Source organism: Oncorhynchus tshawytscha, linkage group LG10 (assembly GCF_018296145.1).
Source record: "Oncorhynchus tshawytscha isolate Ot180627B linkage group LG10, Otsh_v2.0, whole genome shotgun sequence".
Lineage (NCBI taxonomy): Eukaryota > Metazoa > Chordata > Actinopteri > Salmoniformes > Salmonidae > Oncorhynchus > Oncorhynchus tshawytscha.
The window spans coordinates 21,121,567-21,135,670 of NC_056438.1; the positions used below are offsets into that span (position 1 = coordinate 21,121,567).

General features: G+C 42.3%; 1 protein-coding gene across 1 annotated transcript; it reads left to right on the forward strand.

Moving 5' to 3' along the window:
• The first annotated feature begins 8,666 nt into the window (after positions 1-8,666).
• Positions 8,667-11,643, forward strand: LOC112259921. The gene is made up of 6 exons (XM_024434620.2): positions 8,667-8,757; positions 8,883-9,233; positions 9,351-9,701; positions 9,809-9,937; positions 10,081-10,130; positions 10,241-11,643. The coding sequence occupies exons 1-6, from the start codon at positions 8,715-8,717 to the stop codon at positions 10,358-10,360; spliced, it is 1,044 nt and encodes a 347-aa protein (XP_024290388.1). The 5' UTR covers positions 8,667-8,714; the 3' UTR covers positions 10,361-11,643.
• The last annotated feature ends 2,461 nt before the right edge of the window (positions 11,644-14,104 follow it).

Genomic DNA, 14,104 nt, shown 5'->3' on the forward strand with positions numbered 1-14,104 from the left:
CATGATGTCCCAGATGTGCTCAATTGGATTCAGGTCTGGGGAATGGGCGGGCCAGTCCATAGCATCAATGCCTTCCTCTTGCAGGAACTGCTGACATGCTCCAGCCACATGAGATCTAGCATTGTCTTGCATTAGGAGGAACCCAGGGCCAACCTCACCAGCACATGGTCTCACAAGGGGTCTGAGGATCTCATCTCGGTACCTAATGGCAGTCAGGCTACCTCTGGTGAGCACATGGAGGGCTGTGCGGCCCCCCAAAGAAATGCCACCCCACACCATGACTGACCCACCGCCAAACCGGTCATGCTGGAGGATGTTGCAGGCAGCAGAACGTTCTCCACGGCGTCTCCAGACTCTGTCATGTCTGTCACATGTTCTCAGTGTGAACCTGCTTTCATCTGTGAAGAGCACAGGGCGCTAGTGGCGAATTTGCCAATCTTGGTGTTCTCTTGCAAATGCCAAACGTCCTGCACGGTGTTGGGCTGTAAGCACAACCCCCACCTGTGGACGTCGGGCCCTCATACCACCCTCATGGAGTCTGTTTCTGACCGTTTGAGCAGACACATGCACATTTTTGGCCTGCTGGAGATTATTTTGCAGGGCTCTGGCAGTGCTCCTCCTGCTCCTCCTTGCACAAAGGCAGAGGTAGCGGTCCTGCTGCTGGGTTGTTGCCCTCCTATGGCCTCCTCCACGTCTCCTGATGTACTGGCCTGTCTCCTGGTAGCGCCTCCATGCTCTGGACACTTCGCTGACAGACACAGCAAACCTTCTTGCCACAGCTCGCACTGATGTTCCATCCTGGATGAGCTGCACTACCTGAGCCACTTGTGTGGGTTGTAGACTCCGTCTCATGCTACCACTAGAGTGAAAGCATCGCCAGCATTCAAAAGTGACCAAAACATCAGCCAGGAAGCATAGGAACTGAGAAGTGGTCTGTGGTCACCACCTGCAGAACCACTCCTTTATTGGGGGGGTCTTGCTAATTGCCTATAATTTCCACCTGTTGTCTATTCCATTTGCACAACAGCATGTGCAATTTATTGTCAATCAGTGTTGCTTCCTAAGTGGACAGTTTGATTTCACAGAGGTGTGATTGACTTGGAGTTACATTGTGTTGTTTAAGTGTTCCCTTTATTTTTTGAGCAGTGTATTTAGCAGATGTTATTGCGGGGTTTTACGAAATGCTTGTGAACAGCAGTCATAAGACACTACCTTTTCCAGGTGGGAAAAGACAGTGTTGAGGACATTAGAGATTGCGGCATCTGTGCATCTTTTGGAGGGGGATTCAAATTGGAGTGGGTCCATGGTGTCTTGGATGATGGTGTTCATGTGAGCCATGACTAGCCTTTCAAAGCATTTCATGGTTACAGATTTGAGTGCTATGGGGCAATAGTTATTTAGACAGGTTTAGACAGGTTACTTACTTTGGGCGACAGGGTAGCCTCGTGGTTAGAGCATTGGACTAGTAACCGAAAGGTTGCAAGTTCATATCCCCGGGCTGACAAGGTACACATCTGTCGTTCTGCCCCTGAACAGGCAGTTAACCCACTGTTCCTAGGCCGTCATTGAAAATAAGAATTTGTTCTTAACTGACTTGCCTAGTTAAATAAAGGAAAAATAAAATAAAAAACGTTGTTGTTCTTGGGCACAGGGACTATGGTGGTCTGCTTAAAAAATGTAGGTATTACAGACTGGGTCAGAGAGAGGTTGAAAATATCAGTGAAGACACTTGCCAGCTGGTCAGCGCATGCTTTCAGTTGGCGTCTTGGTAATTCGTCTGGACCTGCAACCTTGTGAATGTTTAAAGGATTTTCTCACATCGGCTAAGGAGAGCGTGATCATCCAGAACAGCCGGTGCGCTCATGCATGATTTAGTCTAATGTGAGCATATCATTTGTTGCCTACCCTCACCACCTGGGGGGGGGCGGCCCATCAGGAAGTGCAGGATCCAGTTGCAGAGGGAGGTGTTTGATCCCAGATTATTTATTTTATGGATGAGCTTGGAGGGTGCTATGGTGTTGAATGCTGAGATGTAGTCAATGAACAGCAGTCTCACGTAGGTGTTCCTTTTTGTCCAGGTGGAAAAGGACAGTGTGGAGGGCAGTGTGGAATGCAATCAAGATTGCGTCATCTGTGGATCTGTTGGGGCAGAATGCAAATTGGAGTGAGTCCAAGGCATTTGGGATGATGGTGTTGATGTGAGCCATGACCAGCATTTCAAAGCATGTCATGGCTACAGATGTATGTATCAAGCAGCGATAGTCATTTAGACAGGTTACCTTGGCGTTCTTGTCCTGTGTGAAGTGAAGAAGATAATAAACAAAAGTGAAATAAACAATAAAATGAACAGTAAATATTACACTCACAGAAGTTCCAAAAGAATAAAGACATTTCAAATTACATACAGCTATTGATTCATTTGACCATGAATTGTTGCTAGCTAGGCTAGACTATCTAGTCTCTCTCTCTCTCTCTCTCTCTCTCTCTCTCTCTCTCTCTCTCTCTCTCTCTCTCTCTCTCTCTCTCTCTCTCTCTCTCAATAAGGCCCCACATCTCTTTCCATCCATACCGCCAGACTATAAATACCTTACCAAAACCAAACTACCCCAGGCTCTAGACTAGATGTGTGCACAACGTGGGTGGAGTACAAATAAAGACAAACCTTTATCTACTGTTGTTACCATAATACAGTTGAGTTTAATTGAATGCATGATGTACAATGATACTGTATGTTGGACACCTTGGGTTTGGGGCACCGCCATCTGCTTTTTAGTACAATAACCATACTTTAATGGGCTATGTTCAAAAATACTATAAATGTGTTCTATGCAAGATCTTGAACACTTTGAGCACTTGTAGGACTACTTCAGTCATAGCACATCCATTATGTATTTGCATGCAGAGTGAATGCATCCACAAACAATAGACCTACTGCTCTAATGTTGAGCGTACAGAGGCAGGTGTCAATCCTCTCTGCAGACTCTCATCTGATGCATTCACTGCAGACGCAACATCCTCGGCCTGTAGTCAGTGTCACCTCGCTGGCGTGAACACGGATGGAAAAAACACACCTCATACAAAGATCTCTGTGGTCCAACGTTTCCACTCAACAACTAAACACACTGACATCATGCCTTCGCACATTTGGCTGAACTTTTTTTTTCTTAGGTACTGTTGAGTTCTCACCTCCTCTGTTACTGTGACATTAAGGGTTTGTTATGGTTTGCTACCAATGCAGTTTGATTTGCATGCAGATACTTTCTCACTGTGTTTCTAAGGCCTGTGATAAGCCTTGTCACTTTTTCAATGTCACTATTTCTGCTGGACAGAGTGATTCTGAGGAGGTTGATAACTAACCCTCAGGTCCAACACTTTCAGATCATAGTTTTCACAATTTTCAGGGAGGTAGGGCCATGCACTCTGTTTGCTTATAGATAACAAAACAGTTATCAACCAAATGACAAGTGTGCTTCTGAAATGGCAACCTATGGTCCCTGGTCAAAAAACATGCCTCTGGTCAAGGGTAGTGCACTATATAGGGAACAAGGTGCCATTTTGGATGCCACCAAGGTCTCCGTACTCACCCTCTGCACCAAACCCTCTGTCTGAATCATACACACATTACATTTATATGCAGACCACAACCTGTTTTTGTCATGATATTCATCAATGTTAACAAAATACTTTAACCTCTTAAATGTAACTTAAAATGTCATCTAAAATATAAACTATGTAATCCCCAAAAGTAATAATTTATCATGAGACGGGCATAAAGAATAAGTAGTAATGCTGCATACTGCAAGAAAGTTTCAAATTTCACCTTTCTGGTAAAAAATAGTTATAAATTGCTTAGTCACTTCTGAGGACAAAGCTCAAGTACACAGTACAAATATGAAAAAATTGCATGACATATTTTCTATTCAACAAAACTACATGAGTGAGGCTTGAAAACACTTTTTAAATATAGTACAATTAAATGATAAAACCCCTAACTACAGATTTAAACCTCCTTATAACTGTAAAATGCATATTTGTATGTTTAGTGAACTTTTTAGGAACTTGTCTTTCATCTCATACTAGTCTTGTCCATCTATGACAAACAGAAAGTGTTTTTTGTTTAAAATATATATATATTTTTAGATGAACGACCATAAATCAATCTCTGAATGTGCTATAGTGATGAAACCACTCTCTCCTGCTGCGCTGTGGTGTAGGGTTCAGCCAGGAGTTGATTGACAGTTGGATGAGCGAATTAAATGGTAGGAGGGACATCCCAGGTTTAAGTGGTTTCAGAATTCAGAGTCACACAAAAATATACTACTGTGTCCGTGGGAACCAGGGCTATTGCTCAATGCAAGACATTTTGATCTACGGTGTCTACAGGTAAATTTTGTGAAAAGTGAATATGTTGGTCGGTCAGAACCGGGACCAGAACCAAGCAGGTCCCCTAAACATGGACTTTTATCACGTGATGTCTGACAAATATTAGAATGCTTTCAATAACTTGATAAAGTATTGAGAGGATACAATAATTAAGGAGACGTCTATATACAGTGCCTTCGGAAAGTATTCAGAACCCTTGACTTTACCCAAATTTTGTTACGTTAGAGCTTTATTCTAAAATGGATATATATATTTTCCCTTATCAATCAACAAACAATACCCCATAATGACAAGAAAAGCAGGTACTTTTTTATTGTTGTCGCTAAATATGACGTTTACATAAGTATTCAGACCCTTTTCTCAGTACTTTGTTGAAGCAGCTTTGGCAGCAATTACAGCAACGAGTCTTCTTGGGTATGACACTACCAGCTTGGCACACCTGTATTTTGGGAGATTCTCCCATTCTTCTTTGCAGATCATCTCAAACTCTGTCAGGTTGGATGGGGAGCTTTGCTGCAAAGCTATTTTCAGGTCAATGTTCGATATGGTTCAAATCTGGGCTCTGGCTGGGCCACTCAAGGAGATTCAAAGACTTGTCCTGAAGCCACTCCTGCCTTTTCTTGGCTGTGTACTTGTAAGGTGAACCTTTGCCCAAGTCTGAGGTCCTGAGCGCTCTGGAGCAGGTTTTCATCAAGGATCTCTCTCCCAGTCCCTGCCGCTGAAAAACATCCCAATAGCATGATGCTGCCACCACCATGCTTCACCGTAGGGATGGTGACAAGTTTCCTCCAGATATGACGCTTGGCATTCAGGCCAAAGAGTTCAATCTTGGTTTCATCGGACCAGAGAATCTTGTTTCTCATGGTCTGAGAGTCTTTTGGAGCCTTTTGGCAAACTCCAAGCGGGCTGTTATGTGCCTTTTACTGAGGAGTGGCTTCCGTCTGGCCACTCTACCATAAAGGCCTGATTGGTGGACTGCTGCATAGATGTACAAGGTTGTCCTTCTAGAGGGTTCTCTCATCTGCACAGAGTAACTCTAGCGCTCTGTCAGAGTGACCATCGAGTTCTTGGTGAACTCCCTGACCAAGTCCTTTCTCGCCCCGATTGCTCAGTTTGGCTGGGTGGCCAGCTCTAGGAAGGGTCTTGATGGTTCCAAACTTCTTCCATTTAAGAATGATGGAGGCCACTGTGTTCTTGGGGAAATTAAATGCTGCAGAAATGTTTTGGTGCCTCAACTTAATCCTGTCTCGGAGCCCTATGGACAATTCCTTTGACCTCATGGCTTGGTTTTTGCTCTGACATGCACTGTCAACTGTGGAATCTGATATAGACAGGTGTGTGCCTTTTCAAATCATGTTCAATCATTTGAATTTACCACCGGTGGACTCCAATCAAGTTGTAGAAACATCTCAAAGATGATCAATGGAAACAGGATGCAGCTGTGCTCAATTTAGAGTCTCATAGCAAAGGGTCTGAATACTTATGTAAATAAGGTATTTCTGTCTTTTAATTTTTTATAACAGGGTAATGTTGAGTGAAGGAGTCTTTGTTGCGAAATAGGAAGCCAATTCTAGATTTAATTTTGGATTTGAGATGTTTAATATCAGTCTGGAAGGATAGTTTACAGTATAGCCAGACACCTAGGTATTTGTAGTTGTCCACATATTCTAAGTTAGAACCGTCCAGAGTAGTGATGCCAGTCGGGCAGGAGGGTGGCTATCGGTTGAAGAGCATGCATTTAGTTTTACTAGTGTTTAAGAGCAGTCGGATGTCATGGAAGGAGTGTTGTATGGCATTGAAGCTCGTTTGGAGGTTTGTTAACACAGTGTCCAAAGAAGGGCCAGATGTATACAGAATGGTGTTATCTGCATAGAGGTGGGTAAAGGAATCACGCTCAGCAAGAGCGACATCGTTGATATATACAGAGAAAAGAGTCGGCCCGAGAATTGAACCCTGTGGTACCCCCATAGAGACTGCCACAGGCCCTCTGTTTTGACACACTGAACTCTATCTGAGAAGTAGTTGGTGAACCAGGCGAGGCAGTCATTTGAGAATCCAAGGCTGTTGAGTCTGCCGATAAGATTTCGATGATTGACAGAGTCGAAAGCCTTGGCCAGGTCGATGTAGACGACTGCACATTACTGTCTTTTATCAATGGCGGTTATGATATTGTTTAGTACCTTGAGCGTGGCTGAGGTTGCACCCGTGACCAGCTCGAAAACCAGATTGCACAGTGGAGAAGGTTCGGTGGGATTCGAAGTGATCTGTTTGTTCACTTGGATGTCGAAGAATTTAGATAGGCAGAGCAGGATGGATATAGGTCTGTAACAGTTTGGGTCTAGAGTGTCACCCCCTTTGAAGAGGGGGATGACCGCAGAAACTTTCCAATCTTTAGGGATCTCGGGCGATACGAATGAGAGGTTGAACGTACTGGTAATAGGGGTTGCAACAATGGCGGTGGATCATTTTAGAAAGAGAGGGTCCAAATTGTCTATCCCAGCTGATTTGTACGGGACCAGGTTTTGCAGCTCTTTCAGAACGTCTGCTATCTGGATTTTAGGAAGGAGAAGCTGGGGAGGCTTGGGCAAGTAGCTGCAGGGCAAGTAGCTGCAGGGGATGCGGAGTGGTTGGCCAGGGTTGGGGTAGCCAGGGGGAAAGCATGGCCAGCTGTCGAGAATTGCTTATTGAAATTCTCGATTTTCGTGGATTTATCTGTGGTGACAGTGTTTCCTAGCCTCAGTGCAGTGGGCAGCTGGGAAGAGGTGCTCTTTTTCTCCATGGACTTTACAGTGTCCCAAAGGTTTTGGGAGTTAGAGCTACAGGATGCAAATTTCTGTTTGAAAAAGCTAGCCTTTGCTTTCCTAACTGACTGCGTGTATTGGTTTCTGACTTCCCCGAACAGTTGCATATCGTGGGGACTATTCGATGCTAGTGCAGTCAGGATGTTTTTGTGCTGGTCGAGGGCATTCCGGTCTGGAGTGAACCAAGGGCTATCTCTGTTCTTAGTTCTACATTTTTTGAAAGGAGCATGCTTATTTAAGATGGTGAGGAAATTACTTTTAAAGAACGACCTCTACTGACAGGATGAGGTCAATATCCTTCCAGGACACCCGAGCGAGGTCGATTAGAAAGGCCTGCTCGCAGAAGTGTTTTAGGGAGTGTTTGACAGTGATGAGGGGTGGTCGTTTAACTGCGGACCCATGGCGGATGCAGGTATTGAGGCAGTGATCGCTTAGATCCTGATTGAAAACAGCAGAGGTGTATTTGGAGGGCAAGTTGGTCAGGATGATATCTATGAGGGTGCCCATGTTTATGGATTTAAGGTTGTACCTGGTGGGTTCATTGATAATTAGTGTGAGATTGAGGGCATTTCGCTTAGATTGTAGGACTTCTGTGGTGTTAAGCATATCCCAGTTTTGGTCCCCCAACACACCGAACTCTGAAGATAGATGGGGGGAAATCAATTCACATATGGTGTCCAGGGCACCGCTGGGAGCTGAGGGGGGTCTATAACAGGCGGCGACAGTGAGAGACTTATTTCTAGAGAGATTAATATCTTTCTGGGTTAAATATATGTCCACAAAACCTAAAGCTTTCTTATATCTCATAGATATAGGACAGACACCTCAAAACCTTATTCCTTGTGATTTTTTTACTGTCTTTTTTTCTCCATTCATAAATGTGTAATTCAATGCGCTTCAATGGACTATAGCAGTAAAGGCCACATTCAATATTTTTATCAAATACTTTATTGTTTTTTGATACCTAAAGGGTTCTAAAGTTCAAAATCAAATAGGTAACTGATCCATGGTATGACCATCTTAAAACAATTCCATATGTTAACTTAGTAGAACCCCCCCTCCACCACAACGACTTAGTCTGAGATGTCAACTGCTTGGGAAGACATTCACATGCATTTGTCATACTCATGAATAATGTTAATGATATGTGTATTAAATTACACTTCTATGAGTGTGTAGATAGGAGCCTGCCAATCGTAATCAAGCCATATTATCATAAACACTTACATTCAGGAACTGAAATGTGGACAAGAATATACAAGCATTTGGTGTCCATATCTCTCAATCACTACTAAGGCGATAGCTTTCTGAAGAAAACGGAAAGTGTACTCATGTAGCATGAGGATAGAAAAAGATCAGAGGGGAGGGTTCAACTTTCCTGTTCCGTGTCTTTACTAATGTCACAGCAGCCAATCAGGCCTGTGGACCATCTCTCCAGTCATGTATAAAAAGACACCCATAACCTCTTGATTCTCACTCTTATCTGACACACAGGATGACAAAAGGACATGCAATCCACAGAAGAGGACGATGACAAAACTGTGTCTCGTAATCTCTCTTTTATTTAGAGCAGGTAAGACATTGTGTTGACAAGATTTTAAAAAAATTCTGGTGGAATAAGGGTACTTAATGTTACAGGACCTGTAAACGCATGAATCTGATGTGTAGACTTTGACATAAAACGTGTATTTGTTTCAGTGTTGTCCATCGGTATCATTACTCAGTCTGATCTTTTGAAGACCTTCATCCCTGGAGACACTGTTGATTTGAAATGCTTCATCTCTGGGACAGGCGGAGACTACTACAACTGGTTCAAACTAACAGTAGGACAAGCTCCAGTGATGATAGTATCTCTTTACCTTGACTCAAAAGATCCAACGCTCTATGGGGAGTTTGACAACAACCCTCGGTTTTCTGCAGAGAAGAACGGAGACAGTTTTGTGCTGACCATTTCAAATGCCAAGCCATCGGATGTGGGGATGTATTACTGTGCTGCACGTGATTATGATGGCATGATCTTTGGAAATGGTATATTTCTGATGCATAAAGGTGAGTAACACAGAAGTTAATACAGAATGTTACTGTTTCAGTGGCTTTGCATATAGAAATTGTGAATTTCATTTGTAATTAGAAGTTCATTAGGACCTTGGTTTTATTGTGTAAAAGGTGCAGGGTCCAGGAACCAGCATCTTACTCAGCAGTCTGTGTCTGAGTCAGTCCAGCCAGGAGACTCTGTGACTCTGAACTGTACAATACACACTGAGGCCTGTGCAGGAGAACACAGCGTCTATTGGTTCAGACATGGCTCAGGAGAATCCCGTCCAGGAATCATTTACACCCATGGAGACAGGAGTGATCAGTGTGAGAAGAGCCCTGAGGCTGGGTCTCCTACACAGAGCTGTGTCTACAACCTCCCCAAGAAGAACCTCAGCCTCTCTGATGCTGGGACTTACTACTGTGCTGTGGCCTCATGTGGGGAGATACTGTTCGGAAATGGGACCAAGCTGGAGATTAGTAGTAAGTGATACGTCTTTACAGTTTTTGTTTATATCTATTGTATAATTTACTTTGTCCAACTACATACAGTACAAGTTATTTATATTTATAAGAAAATGTTTTTCCAGACAATTACGGAGACCCTCTTCTCTTGGTGTACTGCCTGAGCTCAGCATTGGGTTTCTCGTTTATCCTGATACTTTTCCTTGGTTACATCATGTACACGATGAACAAGAGAAAGTGTCTGCATTGCAGAGGTAAGAAATATCCAAATTAAATGAACTAATGATGTATGTAGCAGGTAAAGTCCTGCATTGAAGTTGCTCTTCTTTGACATCACCAGATGTATCTGTAACGGAAAGAGTAGCCGAATCTTTATATTTTCTGTCTTTCTTTTCAGGACCCGCCTCTCAGACAAGAAGTCCAGCAGTCTCTAATTCAGATACAGGGGTAAGTAAAATTCATTACATTTTCTATTACTACGTAAAACATTTTTTTTAAAGGATTTAATAATAACGTGTAGTCATCTTCTTCCTCCATTTTGTAATTGTTCTTCACAGGCCCACGATGCAGACAGTCTTCATTATGTAGCTCTGAATCTGAGCAACAAGAAGAACAGGTCTAGAAGACAGAGAAGCAACATGGTGGAAGAGACGGTGTACTCTGGGACCAGACAGTAGAACTGGATGAATTAAATTAAATAGTTGTCCTTTTATACCAGATATCTTTTAACTAGCTCTAACGTTATTAGCTTTATATGAATGCTTCAGTTTTTCAAGTGTAATATAAAGTGCAAATAGAAAAATAAAGCATTTCCATCTGTTAAACCAAATTAATTTGAATAAGTTGAACTGAATGCATTCTGTTCACACACCTCTGGGGTCATAGTGGAGGATGTCACAGTGACTTTCCACTATTGGAAACTAACCTTTCATAGACCTTTAACACAGGAAGACTGACCTGCAGCAACACACTGTACTCTACTTTCCCTCTCAGGGCCAGAGTACTGTTCCTACCCCTGAGTGCAACAATGGTTTCTAAACACAGTGCTTACAATGTAAAGGTCAATGTTTTCTCATTTATGTGAAGTCAGGTAGTCCCTTGCATCATGTTACAGTTACAGTAAATAACAGCCCCTTTCAACATAATCACTCATAGTGAAAGTGGACCACAGCCCCCACCACAAAAGGAGGACAGGTCAGTTAGTGTAGGAGGTTTTCTTCCTTGTTTTCACTTTAAGACATACGCCTAATGGTTGCACGCCACACGCCACACACCACCTCACATACACAGCAACATATTTACATGTACTCTGCGGTCTGCTATGACCAAAACATTAAGCTGTAGCTATCTACACTTTGGTACGGCCTGTTGGCCTTTTGCACAGAACCCTCTGTCTTTCTCTCCCTCTGTCTCTGTCTCTTTCTGTCTCTCTTTATGTGGTTTCAGCAGGATCTCAGTGGTGTCAGTCAGTTAGTTGTATCACATACTCTTTTACTCTTCATGTTGCCCTTTTAATCAACAATAGAACACTTTTTTTACGAGGCATCTAGTTAACTATACATAGTCGACATTGAATCTGTGTAAAAACACAATTAACTCTTTACTAGTTAATTGACCTAGACATCAGACGTCTGTAGTTAAACACAAGCCATGGTTTGAAGTGTGATGTAAAGTATCATCATCATCTGGACCAAGAAGAAAGAGTGTCCTTCTAATTATACGATGGGAGGGATTTTATCTGTCAATACATTCAGAATATATAGTGTATGAGATATTGTTGGTTAAGTAAAGACTATTGACACGTTTTCTGTTTCTCTGTGTTATAAAGTGACTGTGTGGAAGTCATAGAGGCCCTAGAGGATGACAGTGTCATAACATGTGGCCAACCAGGTCTCAACTACTGTATGACTCCCATGGACCACAATGGCAAGAAAAACATTAAGTAAAGGGATCCACTGACTCTTCTTGTGTTGTGTCTCTTACTTTGGGTGGACAAGCCTTCTGTTGGCCAGCTGCAGTACATAGTATTGCAGACAGTATGAACTGTAGTTAGACCTAATAAAGGACAAATCAACAGTAGTGACATTGTTCAAAACATTAAACTGAACATTGACATATTCAAACTTGCTATGTGATAAAGTTGTGCAACACAGAATCAAGCTGTACAACAACATAAGAGGACAGTGTTTGTTCCATTCATTGTCTACTGGGTGGCCTACCGAGTGTTCAGCCAATCAAATTTGACCATCAAAGATGAACCAATGAACGCAAACGCAGGTTTCCATTCTTTTCTGTGGAGAGACTGCATTTTACACAGGTCAGTCTCGTCCCGTGAAGGAGCAACCGGGATGAATACAGTACTCACATTTCTTTTGATTTGGAAAGCATGCCAGTAACATCTAGCTCAATTGACTAATGTTATACAAGTTCTCTATACATTTAAAGTGTTCACTATAGGCATTTGGAAAATGTAATAAATGCAGTAAACATAGAGTTTTTTTCAGGTGCATCTCAACACCAGTTCTTGTTCAGCCCACTTCTTCCCAGAAAGCAGAGCTGGGAGGCAATGTTAGTTTTGAATGCCACATGACTAGTGAAAAACAGTAGTGGCTGAGGTCGACTTGTTTTTGTAGAAGTGTACAACAAAATGTATAGATTTTTCAAATCTTTATTTTGTCAAAAAGGTGCCAACCTCACCAGAGTTCCCTTCCTCCTGAAAGCTTGACTTGCCTTCTTCAGACGTGACATGAGAAATACAATGCAAACCCCCTGTGTATGTCAAAGAGGACATATGTACCAGTCTCAGCCACCAACCCAAATGATAAAATACAAACCAGTAACTCTGACTGTACATCATTTGAAGGGCTGCTCTAACTATGGTATGCCACAGGACACATATTAGATTGACATTTTTATCACATGTTTTATGTCTGTTCAGACAGCCAATAAAATCACTTAGTTCACTGTTTCCACCTACTTCATAATGATTACCCAATGAGTGTCATCATATAAAAGGTGCCCACACACAAGACCCACACACTATACAGTTCAGAAAGAACATTAAAATGATGATTATATATTGGACAATCTTTTTGTTTTATGCCAATTTGGGTAAGTAAGAAATATTAATATGGTTCCTTATACTTTTTATGTCAGTCTTTTTCATCCATTTGAATGACTATGTAGTCTGAATAATGATAATGTGCTATACCTTTGTCTGATTTATTTTGTTTGTTTGTTTCACAGGTTGTGCACTTAAGAAGGATGTAATCCAACCAGACCCGTTGATAGTTACACAACTGGGACAAAGTGTATCACTCAATTGCTTTTGTCGATCTCAATTGATCAGAGTCTCTTGGTTCAAGCAATCTGTTGGACAGAAGCCTCTTCTCATGGCATCATCATATTATGGCAGTGAAAATACTTTCTATTTCAACAACTTTACCGAGGACTTTACTGAGACTAAACGTTTGAGTGTGAAGAGAGGAGTTGACAGCTGTAACCTGACCATCTCCAAGACAGAGTCAGGGGACTCAGCTACATACTACTGTGTTAGTTTGTTAGCGAGGGAAGACAAATTTGGAGAAGGAACTGTTTTAATTGTCAAAGGTAACTCAATAAGTTGCTTTAAAAATGTTGGTACTGAAGTGTGTTCACATAATGCTAAAATAATTAATCTAGCAGGGAAGAATGTACAAACCATGATCTTATTCACTCTCATCAGATTCAGGTTCCAACAGCATGTCTGTGCTCCAGCAGCCTGTGTCTGAGTCAGTTCAGCCAGGAGACTCTGTGTCTCTGAACTGTACAATACACACTGAGACCTGTGCAGGAGAACACAGTGTATTTTGGTTCAGACATGGCTCAGGAAAATCCCATCCAGGAATCATTTATACTCATGGAGACAGTAATGATCAGTGTGAGAAGAGCCCTGAGGCTGGGTCTCCTACACAGAGCTGTGTCTACAACCTCCCCAAGAAGAACCTCAGCCTCTCTGATGCTGGGACTTACTACTGTGCTATGGCCTCATGTGGGGCGATACTATTTGGGAATGGGACCAAGCTGGAAATGGACTGTTAGTGATATTTCTGACATTTATAAAATATTTCTAACATTTTATGCCTGGTTGAACAAAATGTCCTGAATTTCCTCTATCACTGTCTGTATTTCTACAGATGGTTGTAAGGAGTACCCTGTTCTCTTGGTGTACTGCCTGGGTGTAGCATTGGCTCTTTGCGGCATCATCATCATTGTCCTTGGTTGTGTTACTTACAAAATGACCAAGAAAATCTCTCTGCTGTCCAGAGGTAAACGTTATCATTGCCCACAATATATGATTAAACTGTTGGTGCAGTGTAATTGGAAAGTATTCACACCCCTTGACTGTTTCAACATGTTTTATTAAAACAATCACATAATGA

What these genes read in the sequence shown, in the direction of transcription:
- LOC112259921 (XM_024434620.2), top strand. Translation starts at nt 8,715, where the DNA reads ATGACAAAACTGTGTCTCGTAATCTCTCTTTTATTTAGAGCAG. An exon ending in GACCAAGCTGGAGATTAGTA is followed by an intron (nt 9,702 to 9,808) that starts GTAAGTGATACG and finishes ATGTTTTTCCAG; the next exon opens with ACAATTACGGAGACCCTCTT. An exon ending in TCTCTAATTCAGATACAGGG is followed by an intron (nt 10,131 to 10,240) that starts GTAAGTAAAATT and finishes TGTTCTTCACAG; the next exon opens with GCCCACGATGCAGACAGTCT.